Below are 21,575 nucleotides of genomic sequence, written 5' to 3'. Positions count from 1 at the left end.
CACACTACTATCTGATAAGCCTAACTGCTCAGCCCAGCTGCCACTAAATTGAGAGTAAGCTATTATTTGCTTTAACCTCTGCCATGCCTGTGGGTACTCACTTCACTCTGTGCATACTATTTCTCTTTTGGGTAAAGTATATACAGAGCTATCTTCCTACACTTATTAACCCTCCATAGAAGCCAGTGTGCTATAAATTGAAAAACAGGAAGTAATGTTTGATCATTTACTCTACTGACGTGTCATAAAAGGAGGAGGAAGTTGGCCATATTTGTAGTTTCTGGTTTTAGGGCCAGATGTATGAAGCTCAAATGGGTTCGTCATCGCCGAAGTTTGCGAACTCATTTGAGCAAAATGGTATGAATGTAGCAAATTTCAGTGCAAAATAAGGAATCGCAAATTTGCGATTCCTTATTTTGCGATTGCATTTAAGGAATCACAAAATTTGCGATTCCTTAAATGCAATGTATGATGCAAAAAAAATTGTAAATTGTCCATAAGGAATCGCAAATTACCACCAATTTGAAGTTGGTGGTAATTTGCGAATTTCTTGAAAAATGCCCATTTTTGCATTTTTCAAAGTGCCATGTGATGCACATACATGGCCTTAGGGCATGTATGTGCACCACATGTGCACCCATGCTTATTTCAGGGGTGCAACAGGGTGTCCTTTGGACACCCTTGCACCCTTGAAATTATTCTCAATTTGAGATTAGCAAATTGTGAATCGCAAATTCAGAATAATTTCACATTCATTCCTTTGGGCCTCCTGGCCCATAGAAATGAATGGGAAATTATTCCTTAAATGGGATTAGCAATTTGCTAATCGCAATTAAGGAATTTTAAGTAATCGCTAAAAAATAGCGAATTTCTACATACATACCATTTTGCAATTCTCAAATAGCGATTCCTTAAAAATCGCTATTTGAGAATCGCAAAAGTGTATCTTGATACATCTGGCCCTTAATTCGTTAAGTCAAGAAACAATTTCACTGATCCGAGATGCCAACTGACCAATTAAGGACAGGAATGAGGAAGATGGATGAAGAGTTAATTTCCTTTAATATTGTTGAATGTGTTAGAGCTGTGTAAGGTACTGGGTAGCTTTGTTGCCAGATTCCTGAACCTGTAAGATTCCTGTTACTCATTGGGTAACTCTCCTGCCATAAATCTGGGTTTGCAAGATTTGCGTAACCTTTGGGGTAACTTTGCTGTGAGAGGCTGGGTCTGAGATCTGGCAACCTGAAGAAGAATATGTTTTGGCATGCCTAATCATATAAGATGTGTATCCCAAGGGATAACCCAGCTATCCAAACTCTTACCTGGTAACCAGATGGATAGCTAATTTGTCTGAGAACTTAGCTTTTAACATTAAGGGGCAGCTATGTTGTCAGAATCCTAGTAGTTCTCTGTGACCTTAATATAGCTTCAGCATGAAAGTGTTAGTACTCGCTGCCATCATAATATCTGCTCCGTCTGGTGGCTCTGCATGGCCACCTCATAGAAAGCACCCAGGGTGGAGACCCCCAGGCAATGGGAAATGCCAGGGAACCCCATTGAGATTCCTTGAAGTGTCTTGTAAGGGGTTCCAAAGCATCCGCTGATGAAAAAGAAAATCCTTGAGGTTCGCTTGCAGTAATGCGCATGAAGTCCCATAAAAAGAGAAATGGCGGGCCGCACCACATACCCACTATTCTCCTTCCACCTTGCTAAGCCATGTGCATGGTGAGCGGTACAGAGGTCACTTCTTATTATAGGCCCTTACAATTGGTAGTTGGAGGGCTGTGCTTTGATGGAGGGAGGCCATCACCTAGGTATATATAGACAGATGGTCCCTGCTATCTGAGGAAAAGATCAAGCCTATCAGACATCTTTAAGCTAAGGAATAGCTTTGCTGGTATATGTCAGAACCTGTGCGATCTCTGCAGCATGAAGTCCTGCAGTCATACGTTTTAGCCTGTTCTATTTATGTAATAAGAAGCACAGCTCTGCTGTCAGAAGAAGTCTGAACCTGGGCACAGGTAAGGTGTTCACCAAAGGCTACTACAATGTGTCCCGGTTTGGCACTGCACAGGAACAATACAAAAGACAACTGTGGAAGGCCTTGGAGAAAAATATAGTACTTGGCCCTATCTTTTTAAAATATGTTGTAAGAGGGATCTTGCCTCCCTTCCAGCTGGAAGGTGACACTTGCTCTACCTGTGTCATATGGGCAAGGCATGTAATACTTTTAATGGCTGCTGAGTCATATGCCTGATTTTGTAAGATACTCATAAACAAATTATAGATGGGATGTCCAAAGAATGTCTCACTAGGTATGTAATATAAGATGAATAATTATTTTGTAGGTGACACTTGCTTGGAGGTCTTTGTCCAGCGAGTGATGGATGTTTGTGTCTGTTGACTGCCTGTATGACTGTGTAACCTGGAGCGTAGTTTTCCTGATAAATGCCTTTGTCTGTAAACCTGTGTGAGCTGTCTAAATATAGCAATGAAGTCAGAGGCTACAGCCTGTAACATGTATTTAACTTGATAGATAGCCTTTCTCACCTGTAGCTTCTTTGTAATGTGGAAGGCAGCTCAGATGGCGGTATCCTGAGACTGAAAGTTTTGTGAAACTGCAAGGGTCTTTAAGACATCTGTAGTCTTAGGGATAGCACTGCCGTCAGATGCATGAATCTTTAAAATTAGTTTGATATGTTTTCTATCAGGGATCTCATTCTTTCAGTTTTTTTATACCTAAGTGAAAAGTTTATTTCTAAAGTCTGAGAGGTGATTGTAACATGTGTGGATATTCTTCTGTCTGAAGTTTGAGCTCATACAATCTCTGAAACATGAGAGATGTCTCATGGGGACATTATTCTGTCTGAAGTTTGAGCTCATGCACTCTCTGAAACATGAGAGATGTCTCATGGGGACATTCTTCTGTCTGAAGTTTGAGCTCATGCACTCTCTGAAACATGAGAGATGCCTCATTGGGACATTCTTCTGTCTGAAGTTTGAGCTCATGCTATCTCTGAAACATGAGAGATGTCTCATGGGGACATTCTTCTGTCTGAAGTTTGAGCTCATGCACTCTCTGAAACATGAGAGATATCTCATTGGGACATTCTTCTGTCTGAAGTTTGAGCTCATGCTATCTCTGAAACATGAGAGATGTCTCATGGGGACATTCTTCTGTCTGAAGTTTGAGCTCATGCACTCTCTGAAACATGAGAGATGTCTCATGGGGACATTCTTCTGTCTGAAGTTTGAGCTCATGCACTCTCTGAAACATGAGAGATGTCTCATGGGGACATTCTTCTGTCTGAAGTTTGACCTTAACCATTCTTTGTAACATTAGCAAGATGTCTCTGAGGCGTAAGCATATACGATCTTTACAGCCTGATAGATTGCTGTATTAACCAGTAACAAAAGTGTAGGTTAGGGACAGATTTCCTGAAGTCCCTCTGGGCCTCTGTTGCTGTTAGGCGCCCTAAAGTTTGGAATAGTCCTGGCAATGCTGCTTTGGTCGGCCACCCTGTTTGTGAGTCTGGTGACAACCCTAACCCTTTTAACTCATTTGGGTGGTCACACGCCATTCTACTGTTCAAAGACAACTTCTTTACCTCTGTAATGTGGACATCAGCAGGGTCCTACCCCAACTCTTCCAGACAAGAGTCTAAACATGCTCTACCAAAAGAAGGTTGAAGAAATCCTCAAACATCAACTCTTTTTATCTTACACCTTCCATTCAAATGTTGAGTAGCATGCACACAATTCTCCCATGTCTTAGGGTGCTACTTCAAGGTGTCCTTGGTATTTAAATGGCATTCAATAGGGGAAAGAGCAGAGGTGTCCTTATTACCAACATAACCCTTATGATTCTACAAATGTGTATGCTCTCTTTTGGCTTATTCATTTACCGATGCATTATCATAGAGAGGTAAAAGGATGAGTAAACCTGTCGCTTCCTCACCTGCACTAAGTCTGTGTATCCCACACAATAGTCAAAAATAATCCAATCACACCAACACGTCCTGACCACTGCACACAGTTTCACTACCTCCTTATGGGTATGAGGGTGAGAGGGAAAGGACTGATAACACCTGCCACTGATGTAGGACGTATTGGCATGGGGGTAGGGTCAAGGACCTCGATCACTAGTCTCTCTATTCCCAGAACATTAATTCTTTTTTTCATCTTCTCCATCAATTCCGTATTAAGATTTGACCTTCAGAACTCCCTCTCTGTATGTGACTCTTCCATATTGTTTCCATATTTGATGGATAGAGGGGGGCAGCTTGCTCTGCTAAGACGGTCAATCTTACCAGAGGTGCAATCTTCTATAGGAAAGGCTTCCATCTCTCTACTATCGCATCATTCAATGGGTATTCCAACAATGCACATTTTTCAAACTTTTAGCCCCTCATTAAGAGTTGCCTGGAAACTGGTGTGATATTTATTGTACCAGATAAAACACAACTCACTGGGGTCAGAATTTATTTCCCTGATAATTAGGAAAAACATGCAGATTTTGTTACTTACAACATTATAACCTGCAAATCCCCCAATTAAAAACATCAGGTTTGACCTGCCGAAATGTATCCAGGACATGCAATTCTTATTGCAAAACTCATAATATCAGCATGTGTGGTGATAGAAGTTACTATACATATGGGAATTTATGAGGCCACTCGGAATAAGGGTCTAAATGAGCATTGCTCTTTAATTACCTCAGTAGCCATCCCCTCGATCACGAACTCATCAACTTATACAATAGAATCCATGCTTATACTGTGTTAAGGATGGAAGCTAAGCAATACAGCACTGCGACAATATTTATCCCAAGGTCTAGACTATAATCAGCACGTCTAGCTAAGATTTCGGATAGTTTTCCCTGATCTGTGAAGAAGTAGGAATCACCTAGCAGTATCTGAGGTGAGACTACATGTGCTCTATACTGGCCAGCATTCTGGCATATAGAAGGGAAGTTGGATTTTAAAGGTTGCTTGGGTCTCGTGGGGGAGCCAAGACCTAACTCAAAGGAGAAGGTGATCATTCGGATAAGACAGAGTATATGATTGTTATTACATTCTCTATCAAGTTGGAATACTGAGCTGTAGTTGTTACTTAGTTGAAGGAGCAACACTTTCATAAAACCTTAAAATATATACACAGTACAAAATAATTAAAAACAGTAAGAAACAAAAAAGTAAATGAGTTACACTTAAAAATACCTGCTTTCAATCTTAAGTTGATTGTGGTCACTGTAGTGATAATAGTCAGATATTCTCAAACAAAAGGGTTTCTGATCCAGCATCTTAGTCAATAGGCGGCATATAGACTCCTACTTGTGAAACAATGAGGTGATTCCTACAACTTTACTGACATGAGAAAAAGTGTAATCGTATCTCATCTTTCCCTGACTCACTGGAATTCACCTCATCAGCTAAGAACCTCAATGTCCTCTTCAGCTCATCAATATAGATGCGGATCTTCATCTCCAAAATAGCAACATCAGCATCATTCCAACTACATAACATGTAAAATCCATTCCCTGATCCCCTACTACACTGCTTCAGCAGATTTGATTACTGTAATAGTCTAGTGGTTGGCTTTCCTAACTGCCCCAAATCTCCCCCAGATAAGTTTTTGAATTTTTCAGCCTAGATATTAGTCAGTCTCCCCAGGCACAGGCCCACCTCCAACTACCACCAAGAAGTAGAATTGATAAAGGCAAAAATGCACCATTATATAAATGACCAAACATAGCATATACATTGATTTGCAATCTGACCCCCAGCTTTCTTGAAGACCCTCTTTCATGCTACTCACCATAACATAACCTTAGATCTGCTAAACACAACCTTCTGAACACACCAAAGCCACCTTTTTCCTTTTCCAATGTTGTGCCTTTTATGTGCTTATGCTCACTCCTTTACTTCTGTCATTTGGGTCTCAAACTCGCTCATGGAGTTTAACACAGCACTACAAGAACACCTACTACCACGAGAGATCCAAACTGAATAACCACCAACTCTACTGTACCTTTGTGGACAACATACCTTCTAGAATCTAGATCCATCTGTACTTAAACCTAGCCAGTAGTCCCCGCGTCCTACATGCAGGCCTTGCCAATCGTACCCAGATAATGGTGTACTTCCCTTTAAAGAGTGAAAATCCAAACAGTCATAATGACACTTGATAGTTCTCAAAGGATGGGACAATGCAGGTACAGGACATTTACACCAACCAGACCTGCTCAGTAAAATGTGACCCAAGGAACAGGGTAAGGAGATAAAACAAGACAAAGACAGCCATTACTCTCAACCCTAAAATACACAGGCGAGGACGAAGATGCAGGTTTAGAATACACGATTGAAAACATTATTATGTTGTGTCAACCGTGGACAGCATTATGTATTGAGAAGGGCCTCCTACTGCCCACTCTGACATTAAGAGATCTGCTGACATGTTCCCTGAAAAGTGATAGTCCCTGACCTCCTGTAGCACAGAAACATCAGCGCTGGTCTGAGAGACAGCACTGCAGACTCTGAGGAGCTGGGCATTTACATTACTAGGTTCAGGGGGGTTCATGCCCACATCGCTCAGTACAATCCCAGAAAGGTGTAGACACCCTTAATAGTATATGGGACTCACACCTTTCTCCATAACCATCCATCAGACGCCAGATGCATGAAAGGGACTCAGACTTGAGAACACTGCGGGTGATAGCCACATGCAGCTTTGATATTCTACCCTCACTGCAGGTTAAAGCACTGTGGACATTGGCATTCTTCTGAGTACACTGAGACATTGAATGGGAACTTAAAGAACCGACCTTAAAAAGATAAACACAGATAACAGACAGTGTAAGAATAAGATATGCTCCAGGTACTTCCCCTTTATCCTTATTTGACATCTGTATTTGGGCACAGAATGTTTAATCGAACAGTAACAGCTGCATTTTTAGATATATCCTAATGACAACCAGGTTCATCTCCATATGGCTATGTTGGGGTGCCTGTCCAGAAGCACTTTGTACCTGGATGGGGTACTGGATGAAAGATAACTACGTATCAGAGTCATGTGGCGACATTCTAAAAGGCTGCGCTAGCCTATTGCAGAAAGTAAATCATCTCAGCATAATCGTTGACTTAGAAGTGACCTCTCTTCCCTAAACAGATACCATGGTCCAGGGCAGCACCTTTCAACTTTCCTTTATCTGAAAGCTCGCTACGCCTACAAATTAACTGGCAATTGAGGCTCACAGGATCACCTTTTTACTTCAAAGGAATCTACATTGAACACCATATCTATAGATTGTAACACGTGCAAAATCTAGAGGTTAGCCTTTACTTCAACCTGAAAAGCTGTGACCATATAAGGCCTGCCCACAAGGCACTGCCCAGGCTCCTACAGGAGTTTACAATTCATTTTTAAGTCCTCTCTTCCATGCCAAAAATATTCTGTTCCAAAGCCAATAGATACCCTGAGAGGCTGCATCCTTTCTATGCTCCGGCCAGTAAACTCTGGTTAAATAGGAACTGGAGGGAAACATAGGATCTACAAGGGTTAAACACGATCTCGAACACAACTGCAGGATCACTCCCTCAGGACCTGCCTAAAAATACACAAAAGAGACTCGATTGTTGAGGTCTTACAGTCAATGAAATATAATGATTGAATCTTAAAGGAAATTCCAATTTTCTTTCATTTTCCCTCATGTGTTAATTCGACACAAAGGGCTAACGTGTTTCACGACACGAAGTACAGAGAAGCCAATATAAACTTGATGACGATGACAAAACCCTTTACCAAGCATATCTATAATAAAGATACATTAAAATTCTGTAAAGTGTACCGAACACAACTTTGAATTATCCGAGAGTATTATGGTGTGTAATGTTTTTGAGCTTAAATGTACGGATGTTTACATTCAATCGGTCCTAAAATAAATTTATCAGTGCTATTCTTATAATAATGATCCAAGGTGTATAATATGTAACTTTGAATTGGGCCTGAAGAAGCGACTTGTTTGTCGTGAAACACGAGTTCGCCCTTTGTCGAAAACTAAAGAAAATGTGAATCTCCTTTACGACTCAAATATATTTCATTGACTGTGAGTCCTCACAAATCTAGTCTCTTCTGTTCTGGTTAAATAGAGCCCATGAAATCTGTCAACAAAAGTATGGTCTGCAAACACACATATGAATGTCCCTTGGAGAAGAAGGCTGAGGCCAGACTTGGATGAGGACTGGCACTACAGGCATGTGAACCATTGATTCAGACATAGGGAGATCTGATTCCGGAGCTGCACTTTTAGTACCATCCACCGACTGCCAACATCTCCTTTCAACAGTACTGTCCACACTCTCTCTGCCTCCACAAGTCAAGAGGGAAACTGATCGCGTCTCCACCACTACCTCTGCAATAGCCAACCTATGATGCATTCCTTCCACCTACCAAGGATCATGTTTCCCTCGTCTATCTGAACGCGCCTACCTTACGTACAAACACTCTAAATTATCCACGAAGCCACGTGGTTGCATCTATACAACCTCCAAGGACCGGCAGAGTGAGGGATAGGTCATCAGTCACAGCGACAAAGTTCTGCACGACACTGCACTGTTCAGTGCCAGCACCTGCAGGTACAAGTTGCCATACAGTGTTGACCCTTTCGGGGTGATGTTCAAGATCTAGAGGTACCTCTTTTTAGGGGGCTGTAAGGGTGGTCACTAATTGTCACAATCACTGGACCACCACCAAAAAGTGTAGATAGACCGTACATTGGCCCTGAAGAATTGCAGTCCAACAGACTTTTGGCAAGAAATATGTTGGCCTGATTTCATAGCGTACTACCCTTTATCGTTAAAAACAGTGGAACGCTGATCATTATTTTAATCAGGATACTGGCCAGTTCCATTAAAATAGTTCTGAGTGGACCACTATTTCCTGTTTTAGCCTCAAATTTCTCACATCTACACTCACTAGTTCCCTCACTCGCACTGCACCCAACGGCTAGGAAAAAAGATCTCAGCTAAAAGGCACCATCATGGCTGCCGATCGGGAATTGCAACGCCGACCCGACGAGGAGCAGACCCGATGATGAAGCAAGACACCTAATTGATTGGGTGTGTGAGTGTTCCTTTCCAAAAGGAGGACTACCTTCTCCTGACCTGACTAAACATACATATTGATCAATACACACATGGATTAGTTACTTACCTGTAATCCTAGTTCTCTTCCAGGGGTATCCTCATCAAAGTCATAAGCATTAGAATATTCCCGCCCATGCGCGGGACCCCGGAAACACTATATTATATGTGCCCCACATATATATATACATATATATATATATAAATAATATATATATAAAAACAAGCAATAGAAGCCAAATCACATTAGAGCTGAAATATGCTGTGAAGAATTTCCACCATACATGTATAATAAGCATTAGAAACATGAGAAACAACACCAAAGATTGTTTAGAAATTGTTTTAATGCTCAGAAAGCAGTAGAAATTCTCATAACTCACTGGAAGCATAGGAAGCTCCCAGGCTGCATTGCAAACACACAGTCTAAAAAGACTGAAAAGCTAACCTGTAGCTGAATAGCAATGAACTGACACCGTGCCTTTAAGGCACTCATGACCCCCTGTATCCCATCATGCCCCTGGGGTGACAGTTAGGTCAGTTGTTCTTTTCGGAGACTGAAAAACAAACCCAATAACAAATAGGTTAACAATATCTCCTTATTAAAGAGTATCCTTTGCCCGGGGAGGCGGGAGGGTTGCTTATGACTTTGATGAGGATACCCCTGGAAGAGAACTAGGATTACAGGCAAGTAACTAATCCTTCTCTTCCAGGGGATCCTCATCAATAGTCATACGCATTAGAATAGAGTAGCGAGCCTCTCCTCATCCCTGCGGGCAAAGGAATGATAAGACAGTAATCTCATCAATAAGTCTGAGTAGACTATAGACTACCCAAACAAATTCCTCAAGGAGGCTTGCCCTACTTGAGTATCGGCCCTGGAATCAGATTTGAGACAGTAATGCCTCGTAAAGGTATGAACTAATTTCCAGGTTGCAGCCTTGCATATTTCCGACATTGGAATGTCATGCAAGAAAGCTACTGTAGCGGCCTTCCCTCTAGTGGAATGCGCTTTTGGAGACATCAACAAAGGTTTGCCTGCTAGCTGATAGGCCAACTTAATGCAAGAGACAATCCATCTGGAGATGGACCTCTTGGCCGCTGGAAAACCTGTTCTCATTGAGCCATAGTTCACAAACAGCTGGTCCGTTTTCCTAATCCCTTTAGTCTTTTCCAAATAAAACTTAAGCACTCTCTTATGATCTAAGGAGTGAAGTGACCGCTCGGCTGGGGTCGTAGGATTTGGGAAAAAAGAAGGGAGGGAAATAGACTGATTTATATGAAAATCAGAGATGACCTTAGGCAAGAAAGATGGGTGAGCCCTTAGGACTACTCTGTTGTGGTGGAAAATAGTATATGGTTCCTTCGCACCGAGCGCTTGTATCTCACTTACTCTGCGCGCAGAGGTAATCGCCACCAAGAAAGCTGCCTTCCAAGAGAGATGTTGTACGGAAGCTTTGTGGATGGGCTCTAAAGGAGGTGACATTAACCTGGATAGAACTAGGTTTAATTCCAACGGAGGAGAAGGATTTCGCACAGGGGGATACACTTTCTTCAACCCCTGGAGGAAGTCCTTAACCACTGGAACCTGAAAGAAAGACATCTGATCAGGTGATTTTCTGTATGCTACAATAGCTGACAGATGCACTCTAATTGAAGTGTACTTTAAACCAGCAGTTGCTAGGGAAAGGAGGTATGGTAAGATGACATCCTCCTGTCCCTTAGTCGGGTCCAAGTGATGATCTCTACACCACAAGTAAAATCTTTTACACTTGAATGCATAGGACGCTCTTGTGGAAGGTCTCTTAGCCTCCTTTAAAATGCTCATGCATTCGGGAGGCAAGTTCAAATGTCCATATTGCAGGACCTCAGTAGCCATGCTGTTAGGTTCAATGATGGGAGGTTGGGATGCATTATCCTCCCGTTCATCTTGCTCAACAGGTCCGGCCTGCAAGGGAGTCGTTTGTGTGGACACACAGACAGATGTAGAAGGTCCGGATACCACCACTGCCGAGGCCAATCCGGAGCAATCAGGATCATTTCCATGTTCGACCTGAGGAGCTTGGAAACTACTCTCGGAATCAGCGCTAGGGGAGGAAACGCGTATGCGAACATCCCTGCCCAATCCAACAGTAGAGCGTTCCCCTGCGTCCCTGGCCGGTGGAACCTGGACGCGAAGGCGTGGCATTTGGTGTTTTCGTCGTCTGCAAACAAGTCTATGGATGGACGACCCCAGCAACGAAAAAGCTCTTCTACTACTTCGTCGCTTAGCACCCAGTCTGGCTGATCTTCGAAGTGCCTGCTGAGTGCTTCTGCTTTGATGTTCAACTCGCCTGGAAGGTGCACTGCCACTATTGCGAGTCCTCGAGAGAGAAGCCAATGCCAGATTGCTTGAGCCTCTCGAGAGAGTGGGCGAGATCTTGTGCCTCCTTGTTTGTTCAGATAGAACATGGTGGTCGTATTGTCCGTCTGAACCAGGACTGAGTTGGATTTGATCGCTGGTAGGAAAGCTTTGAGAGCCAGGAACACCGCCCTGAGTTCCAGCATGTTGATGTGGTATGTCTGCTCCTGCGCAGACCACTGGCCTTGAATCTGAAGCGGACCCATGTGAGCTCCCCAGCCTTGCAGGGAGGCATCCGTCACTATAGACTGGGAAGGAACGGGTTGGTGGAACGGCACCCCCACCATCACATTCTTTCTCCGAGTCCACCATCTGATGGTCTCTTTCGTCGCCTGGGAAAGATTGATTCGATCTTCCCAGCGTCCTGTCGCTTGGTCCCACTGATCCTCCAGAGCCTGTTGTAGAGGATGCATTCTCAGCCTGGCGTTTGGGATGAGAAAAATGCAGGACGCCATGGAACCCAGTAGAGATGCTACTTGTCGGGCTGTTGGGAGCCGAGACTCCAGCAGAATTCCACATTTCTGTTTCATGGAAAAAAGTCTCTCCTCCGAAGGAAACGCTTTTCCCAATCTTGTGTCCAGAACGGAGCCTAGGTAGTGGATGGACTGTGTAGGCCGCTGGACTGACTTCTCCAGGTTCACATGGAGGCCGAGTCTGTGTAGCTGGTGCAGGCACAGTTGCAGATCGTGCGTTACTTGTACCGGAGATGGACCTTTTAGGAGCCAGTCGTCCAGGTATGGGTAAATGAAGAGACCCTTCTTGTGAAGAAAAGCCGCCACCACTGCCATGCATTTGGTGAAGACTCGTGGTGCGGACTTGAGACCGAAGGGTAACACCTTGTACTGGTAGTGTTTGTTCCCTACGACAAACCTTAGGTACTTGCGATGTTGTTGCGCAATCGGGATGTGAAAGTACGCATCTTGCAGATCCACCGAACACATCCAATCTCCGGCTTGAAGATGTGGACATATTTGGTGAAGCGCTAACATGCGGAACTTTTCCTTGACGATGACTTTGTTTAATAGTCGTAGGTCGAGTATTGGTCTGAACTTGTCCTCCTGATCTTTTTTGGGGACAAGGAAATATCTGGAGTAAACTCCTTTTCCTCTTAGAGCGGGAGAAACCTCTTCTATCACTCTTTTTTGCAGCAGGATTTTCACCTCTCGTCGGAGCAAGCTTAGCTGGTGAGGGCAAGAGCTCTTTGGAGGGATGCTCTTTGGAAGAGCACGGAAACGTATCCTGTATCCATTGCGCAGTATATTCAGCACCCACTGATCTTTTGTGATGCTGACCCACTCTGCCAGGTGTTGTGAAGCACTTCCTCCCACTGGAGTGGGCAACGGCGCCAGAGGAAGCCTCTGTTCAGGCCTTTCCCCCTCTTGTGGTGTTGGAGGACTGTTGGTGACCTCCTCTACCTCTGCTGGGCTTGCCACGAAACTGGGGTTTCCCTTGAGTTTTGTTTTGGGACCACTGAGGGGTTTGAACCCTCTGTTGAGCCCCTCTCCCCCTGTTGGTCTTGAAGCGGCGCTTGAATTTTTTCTTCTTCTCCAAGCCCACCGCCTTCACCGTATCCAGCTCAGTCTTCATTCGGGTCATCTCTTCGTCCGCATGTTCTCCGAAGAGAGCGGAACCCGAAAAGGGAAGATTCAGAATCCGATGCTGAGCATCCGGTTTCAGACCTGTAAGGCGCAACCAGGCCGATCTTCTGGCACAAACTCCATGGGAATAGGAATGAGCCGAAAGCACCGCCCCATCCGCAGCCGTGCTTATCATCTGATTCGCCACCAGACACCCCTCTGTAACAGTTTCTTCAAAGTCCTGCTGGTCCTCTTTTGGCAGCTTGGCTTTGAATCTTTCCATCGAGTACCATAAGGCTCTGTCATATCGACCCAGAAGCGCAGCTGCACCAGCGACCTTAAGAGTGGAAGCAGCAGAGTTGCAAACCTTTCGACCCCAGGAGTCTTGTGTTTTGCTGTCCTTATCTGGCGGGACTGAAGAGGAACCAGCAACCGCATGTGTTTTCCTCGCCGCTGCCACACTCACAGAGTCTGCTGGAGGGTCAGATTTTACAAACACCGGGTCAGACGCCGCCGGTTTGTACTTCTTCTGAATGTGGGCTGGTACCGCTCTGATTGCTGCTGGGGTTAGGAAAACCTCCTTGACAGGATCCATAATCCCCGGGACTAAAGGCAGCAGAGGTCTGGAGATGGCCTTCTTGTGTAAAGTTTCAAAAATGACTGTCGTTGTTACTTGAGGGACAGACATCTCGATATTCAGTTTAAGCGCTCCTCTTTGCAGCACATCCAGATACGTGCCAATGTCATCCACTGGGGAGGACCTGGACGCAGGACTGTCCGTCAACATTGGGGAGTAGTCCCTCTTTGACGATCTGGTAGAAGAAGTAGACGGAGTACGTCGACGTCTACGGTGAGCACTGAGTCTCCGCTCCCGTGACCTTCTTGAACGCTCCTCTCGTCTAGGAGAGCGAGATCTGATCCGATCTTCTGTCCGTCTTCTGGGAGATCTAGCTGGCGATCTCACGGGCAATTTGCCTCTAGGAGAACGAGACCTTATCCGACCTTCCATCCGAGGTTCCCCTCTAGGAGATCGGGATTTTCTGGGCGATTTGGTGGGTAGTCTCACAGGGGATTTGCGCCTGGGAGGGCTAAGCCTGTCCATCTCCTCCACCAGATCTTGGAGAGGAGACCTGTGGTGTGGGCTGGCATATTCCTGCATACGCTTGGTAGCCCCAGCATCTCGCCAATGGTCCAAAGAGCTGTACCATCTAGGTGACAGCCTGATTCGCTCGGCCGACGGATCTGGTCGACGCTCAGGAGATCTGCGTATAGGGCTTCTGGACCTTGAATGTTCAGTTGAGGAGCCAGAGGACCGATAAGATGAATGATGAGAAGCAGATTCCGTCACCATGATTGCATCTGAATGCCTCGACGTCGAGCGTTCTTTTCTCACCGTCGAACGCCTTCGGGGAGTCGGAGGATCAAACAATCTCGACCCCGAATGTCCATGAGAGGATCTGTAGTCTCTCGACGTCGAGCGGCGATGAGTAGCCGTCGACGGAGTCCTCTGCCTCGACGTCGAACGGCGATGACCGGCCGTCGACGGAGCTCTCTGCCTCGACGTCGAACGACGATGTCCTGTCGTCGACGGAGCTTTCTGCCTCGACGTCGAACGGCGATGGTCGGCCGTCGACGGAGATCTCTGTCTCGACGTCGAGTGCCTGTGCGACGACGGCGGAGGGGTATTGGGCACCCTCGACGCCGAGCGCCGACGCTGCACTGACGGAGACTGCCTCCTCGACGCCGATCGACGAGCTACTGTAGACGGCGGAGGGGTCTTGGTCCTCGACGCCGAGCGCCGCTTCTTGGACGACGGCGGAGGGGTCACACTTCTCGACGCCGGTCGTCGCCTGGTTGACGACGGCGAAGTGACCTCCCTCGACGCCGGTCATCGCCTGGTTGACGACGGCGGAGGGGTAATAGATCTCGACGCCGACCGTCGCCCGGTTGACGGCGGCGGAGTAGCCTTCCTCGACGCCGATTGTCGCCCGGTTGACGTCGGCGGAGGGGATTTCGACGACGGAGCTGGATCTTTCGATGTCGTCGACGTACCTGGTCTTCTTCTCGACGGCGAGCCCGCCGTCGACGGTAGTTTTGAAGAGGAAAACTCCACCTGTGGTTCTTCTCTCAGCGCCGAGCCCGACGCTGAAGTTGAAGGGTATGAAGACTTCTTTCTTGAAGATGTATGAGCCTTCTTGGAGCCCTTCTTCACTGGTGACCTTCCTCTTGAAGCCCTGTGAGCCAGGCCATAAATTCGAATCCTCTCCCTGTCTTTGAGAGTTCTTCCTGACAGGTGCTCACAATGTGGACAGGTGCCTAGATCATGATCTTCAGGCAGACATAGGATACAGACGTCGTGGTTGTCTGATTTTGCCTTCTTGTTGCCACAAGAAGGACATTTATCAAAGAGTGAAGGCATTCTCAGAAGAAAATGTTCACTAAACTGCTGAAAACAAGCAGTATCTTACTTGACTAGATGTTAAATGTTGAAGTAAGAGTAAAAGTTGTCAAAAATGAAGTATTTTTCTGTAAAAAAAACCAGAAAAATAGTGGAGCTGTGTAACCAGGGTCCTTCTCTGAAGGAGCCGGAAAGAACAACTGACCTAACTGTCACCCCTGGGGCATGATGGGATACAGGGGGTCATGAGTGCCTTAAAGGCACGGTGTCAGTTTATTGCTATTCAGCTACAGGTTAGCTTTTCAGTCTTTTTAGACTGTGTGTTTGCAATGCAGCCTGGGAGCTTCCTATGCTTCCAGTGAGTTATGAGAATTTCTACTGCTTTCTGAGCATTAAAACAATTTTTAAACAATCTTTGGTGTTGTTTCTCATGTTTCTAATGCTTATTATACATGTATGGTGGAAATTCTTCACAGCATATTTCAGCTCTAATGTGATTTGGCTGCTATTGCTTGTTTTTATATATATATTATTTATAAATATATATGCCTATATATATGTGGGGCACATATAATATAGTGTTTCCGGGGTCCCGCGCATGGGCGGGAATATTCTAATTCTTATGACTATTGATGAGGATCCCCTGGAAGACAACTATCTGTACTAAATAGGAGGAAGAGCATACCGTTCTGGTTTAGATTGCGTTTGAACATGTATGCTAAACCTAGTTAAATATTAGCCCATAGTCTTTCTTTTTGTAGACATGCATCTTTACAAAGCAATAAAATAAAAAGTAGACAGTTACCTGTAGGCCTGTTACAATAGGCCGCGGCATACATGCTACTTTTTCAGATGTATGACCACCCAGACGGTGCTGTTTGTTACTTCAAGCTGGTTTTAACACCTATGCTTTAAACAACCTGTCTACTGATATTTATACTGATATTTTAAAAGTAAAGTTTGGCAATGTTGGTGCTGTATGTGGTCAACCCAACTCTCAGTCTAATGTTTCCGTCCATAAATCAAAGAAACAGAGCAAATAAAAAAGTCAGTGTAGGTGCAGGATTGTGCGTTTTTCTGTGTTCAATAATCCCGGTATAGATGACATTATACAGTATTTGCTCACAGGTATGGAAACATAAGTACATGTCTGATAATCCTCACGTAAAACTAGGAAAACACTTTGATCTCTGTATTCAAGCAATGCAACTACAGTGCCAAGGTCAACATGCATATTACAACTACAGTACAGTATAACTGTCTTTAGAAATCGCTGTGTATTGTCTTGCAAATAAAATGTTTCTGCCACTTTACAGGTTAAAACAACTGATCAGGCCTCACGAGCCCAACTTACAGAGCTCTTATCTGACTGCACAGCTCTAACCACATGTATGCTAGCTCTGGCTTCATCCATGTGTCTGTGACTCCTGCATACGAAACAGAGCAAACCATGAACCACATATGCGGATCTGCAGAGAGTGGCATGTTAACTGTTATCATAGTTCAGGGAAGGGAATCCTGGCACCTCAACACTATCACCCACGGGAATACATCGCATATTCCACTCTCTGCATCTGCGTATGCAGGGCACATTACTATGTCAAAAACACAAAACTGGGGAAACAGTGGATTGTGGTAATGGACACACAGGAAATGCGTCACAGAAGGAAGGGAGTGTTGAAGGAACGTGACCAATAGTGAAAGGGGAAAGGATTGTTGATGCAGGGGCAGTGGCACCCAAAGCTGCTGGGGGTCTTTATCGCTGGTTGACGTGGTCATAAGACCATGGTGGTCCCCACTGAAGGAAGCGAAGTATAGAGCCAGCAGAGCGTGGACTAAAGTCACTCTGAGACTGCGGAATGAAGAGCGCACTTCTTCTCAGCTCTGGTCCACACTAAGGGCAGAGCGCGCCACACTTGCAGCAGAATGAACCAGGATTGTTCATTCTACAGTAAAGCCGCTGCCGCTAAAGAGAGCCCACCTGACCTCAAGGGCCCCGCCGGCTTCAATATGGTGTTTTGTACTTGCCCATCCCTTGCTCTCTCTCTGTCCCTCAAGAATACCCCAAGCTGCCACTACAGAAAGACCTATAGACTCCTCTCTTCGACCAGTTCCAGGCAGCCACCAGCCAATCTTAAGCATCATAGAGCACAACAGGTCCCTCGGAATCCATCTGATTCTAATCTCAGCGTATCTTGACACTAAATACTTTTAGTCCGACTGCAGGATCTGTAAAGGTGTCACATAGGGCAGGCTAATGAGAACCCTCGGATAAAAGTTGGGAAATACTACAAAATGTTTAAAGTAATACGCTTACCATGGTGGTCGACTGCAGCCACTCCAGCTGGGAAAAAAAACCAAATAAAAATATATCAGTCTTTTGGAGCATAAATCTGGCACAACAGTCAGAAGTCAGACACTGGAAGAACAGAACCAGGCTAGTACCTAGCAAGAAGAAAATATTCATGTTTACCCCAGTCAAGATCAGTCAGTCATTACCAGTATCCAACACTTCTTTTAGGTTTTACAGAGCATTTGACCAAGGTCAGCAGTCAAAGGGGTTTCTTTTGCAAAGTGTAAACATTTTATTCCGTCTAGGGCACGATGGATCCCCAACAGTTTTGCTTCTGCTTTATTCGAATTAGTCGGAGGCATTGACCAGATCATGTCAACAACTTTTTGTAAGCGGTAATAGGTGTGTTGGCGGCAAAAACTGCTGGGAGTGTTTGAATTTGTTAGTAGTACAGTGCGTAGTGCGTGGTGCCATGATCTTGCTTCATAGAATGTATTTTTGATAGCACAAAATGGCTTAACAGAATCTGGTCTTAGATCCATATGGCGAAATGTGACCAGTAGGAAGTTAGGGACGAAGAAATAAAACAAACACACAAGTAATTGATGAGGCACAAAGGTGTGATTTACCTTACAAAATGATGTACCAAAACATCAGCAAAGCTTGGAAGCAACCAACGTGAGGCCCAGGTGAGAAGGTTTCTACCCAATCCAATACATTATAGACCTAAAGGAAATACTTTCTACAGCACATAGGGAGTGATGTAATGCAAACCAATAGGATCTCCCAGAAAGATTTGACAGGGCTACCATAAAATTTCGATTACTCAAAATTTCGATTACTCGGGCCACCTCGCCTATATAAAAAGACCTTGCGCCGAGCGGGCCCCTTGAGTGCTAGGACCCGCTTGCATGGCAGGCCCTACCTATGCTATACTCCTGTGTACAGTGCGTGACAGAAACCTTACATTCTGCTGCCACTATTCCCTGGGGCTAAATCTGATTGTGAGTACAATGACTGAGTAGAAGGCCAGATACACTGAGCCAGTGTGTGATCGCTGACCCTGAGATTCACAAAATCACTGGGTTTGCAACCACAACATGCTTATTCTAATACACAACACCCCTCTTACAAGTCAGAAAAGCTTTTAATGATGGTAAAATGGGTTCTGCTTCACATACTGAATTGTAATTTGAAAGGGGCGTAATTGGGGCCCAATTGTGACCCTGTATGTAATGTATCAATTTCTGCAAACTCACTCCCAGTCCAAACCATTGAACAGTAACTGCCCCCCTTTGCCCTCCTCCAAAAAAGGAAGAAGTAACTGATTTGCAAAGGTGAGGGGGTCCCCGCGGAAACCCTTTCCTGTGGAAATGGTTTTGGCAGGCTTGTCAGTGGTCCTGCTTTTGAACAAGAAACAAAGATTTCCATTTAGAAATGCAAGCCCAGGGAGGGCGGTCTGCTATCCATTGCAGGCCACTTTCACTGTTTATAGCTAATCATTGGGGTCGCAAATTATGTCCTGCCTACATTAATATTAATTAGTTAGGCCATTCTGTGACACCATGTTAGTGATTTTACGACGGAAACTATTATTCCATTGGTTGTTTCACTAAATTAGAGTCTGATCGCAAAAAGTTGGTCTACAATTTGCAACCTCTTTTGTAAATGAACTCTTAGTCCATCTGGCCCTGAGGTGCCTCAGTAGACACACTATGGCTCTATGATCATTTACTTAGTGCTCAAATCATTGTTTTAAAGTACAATATGTACACCAGCAAACACCGCCCTCAAGCGCTGCGAGGCTGGGGTTAACTTCCTAGCACCCCGCTCCTTCGATGCACTCACCAGTCTGCACTCCCTTTCAAATTAAAAAAGTCCGACGTCTAAAGAGAGTCCCGCAGGCTGGCCCAGTGTCCAAAGGAAGAGCAGGCACAATTTTTATAAATGCCATTGATTGCATTATATTGTCATATTCATGCCATGCTTGTGCTGAATGAGAGAGCACTCTAAATATGGGCGTGAAAAATACATTTGTGTTGGACATTCTAGTAAAAGTGGTGCAGGTAAAGCTGCAAATGAAAAAGTCATGCATGTTCGTAAGAGTGAAAAAGAACCGATTCTTGCTTCAACTGACATGGGTAACAGAGAAAACATGTTTCAAAGTGATAGAATAGACGGAGGCTTTATAAATAAATAAATAAATAAACAGTGACTACTTACAGTAATAAAGCCGCGAAGACGTGATAAGCAGAGTCACCGTCCAAAACAACATTATTCAATAAAAGTAAATAGGTTTAAAAAAATGAAAATAATCCAGGAACTTCAGCTCCTTGGAAGATGCTTGACGAGGTCTAAAAAAGAAGGCTGGAGGCCCCCTCTCCAGGAGACGCTAGAAGAGGAGGTATCCTGGGAAAGGAGGGCATTTAACAGGACTCCTTGGTTGCAGTTGAGGCGCCGGGGCTCCTCGCTCAGAGTCAGGTACTCACTCCCTCCACTGGAGACTGGAAGTGCTGAACAATGAGCGAGCAGTCCTGGCACCCGGCTGATTAGTTTCTCAGGAAGTGACATTTATCCTGATTGGGTCGCTGAACTTATTTTCCCTTGAAAACTTTCTGAGCGGGTGTGGTGCCTTCTAAGCCAGAAACTGAACCTAAAGTGTCCACCCAAAATAAAGCACATATTCGCATGCAGTCCCATCACCTACGAAGAGATGCCGCTGTTTATTTCGGGCGTGCTTGTTTCGACTAAACTATTTTAAATTTCTAAAAGTACTGATTGGCTGCTGTCCACCCGTCCATGGGGTTCCCACAGATGGGATCATATTTCCTGAGGTCAGTGGGTATTTTCCAGTGCCACTCCCACCCATCACTGATTTATCATGGAGCTGCCGCTTGGTGCTGTACTGTGGTTTTGAGTCCTATCCCCTCATCAGCCAGGCTAGCTTGAATCCAGTGGCAAAGTGAGCAATGGACCCACGTCTGGGCATACCCTGCCAACTCAGGGTATTTTCCAGTGCCCTCCCACCCATCACTGATTCATCATGGAGCTGCCGCTTGGTGCTGTACTGTGGTTTTGATTCCTATCCCCTCATCAGCCAGGCTAGCTTGAATTCAGTGGCAAAGTGAGCAATGGAAAAAAACAAAGTGCTGTCAATTGAAAATTGATTGCATCCCTTAGGGCACACTTATATCGGGGGGTCATATGCCTCCACAATCTTGAAGAAACAATCTTAACGAATTTATTCAAATTTTGTAGATGAAGTTTTAATCCAATACAGCCATTAAAGTAAGTTTCCCCACATACTTAATGTGAATCATGATATGAATAATTATTTCCTCCAGCTCCAATGCATTTTGGGCTGCTGCCCTTCGTCTGGGAGCAACTAAAGAAAACGACATATAAAAACACCCATGTATATTCCACCTAAATCTTAAACAAACATACCAACTTAAATACAATAAGAATACAAATGCTAAGAAAATACAATGAAAATACAAATATTACGCAGTGTGGTCTGTAATTATCCTCAAGTAGTGTCAATGAACATGTCAATGCACGGTAGAAAGCTAAAACATGCTGTTAAGTAGTTACCGTTCGTGTGCGTGAGAAAAGCGGCTCTACGATGGGTGAGACACAGGGTATGGTATTACGCTGTTAGACAATGCCGTGTTTACTTTAATAAAGCCAAGGTTTCTTAAGCAATGGTGCCGGATGTACCTCCATGTTAAAGTCAAAAATTACTCGTTATAAACAGGCGCTGAATGCT

At 44.7% G+C, this 21,575-nt stretch overlaps 1 protein-coding gene across 1 annotated transcript in view; it reads right to left on the bottom strand.

The window, feature by feature from the left end:
* PECAM1 (platelet and endothelial cell adhesion molecule 1) overlaps window positions 1–20,375 on the bottom strand; it is a 519,858-nt gene extending 499,483 nt beyond the window's left edge. The window contains exons 1-2 of the mRNA XM_086930914.1: window positions 20,030–20,375; window positions 17,831–17,857 (exon numbers count right to left, since the gene is read on the bottom strand). Coding sequence (XP_086787040.1) covers window positions 17,831–17,857; window positions 20,030–20,081 — 79 coding nt within the window. The 5' untranslated portion in view covers window positions 20,082–20,375. The remainder of the gene's footprint in view (window positions 1–17,830; window positions 17,858–20,029) is intronic.
* Between the last annotated feature and the right edge of the window lie 1,200 nt (window positions 20,376–21,575).

Source organism: Lissotriton vulgaris, chromosome 7 (genome assembly GCF_964263255.1).
Source record: "Lissotriton vulgaris chromosome 7, aLisVul1.2, whole genome shotgun sequence".
NCBI lineage: Eukaryota > Metazoa > Chordata > Amphibia > Caudata > Salamandridae > Lissotriton > Lissotriton vulgaris.
This window is presented reverse-complemented; position numbering and strand designations above follow the sequence as displayed.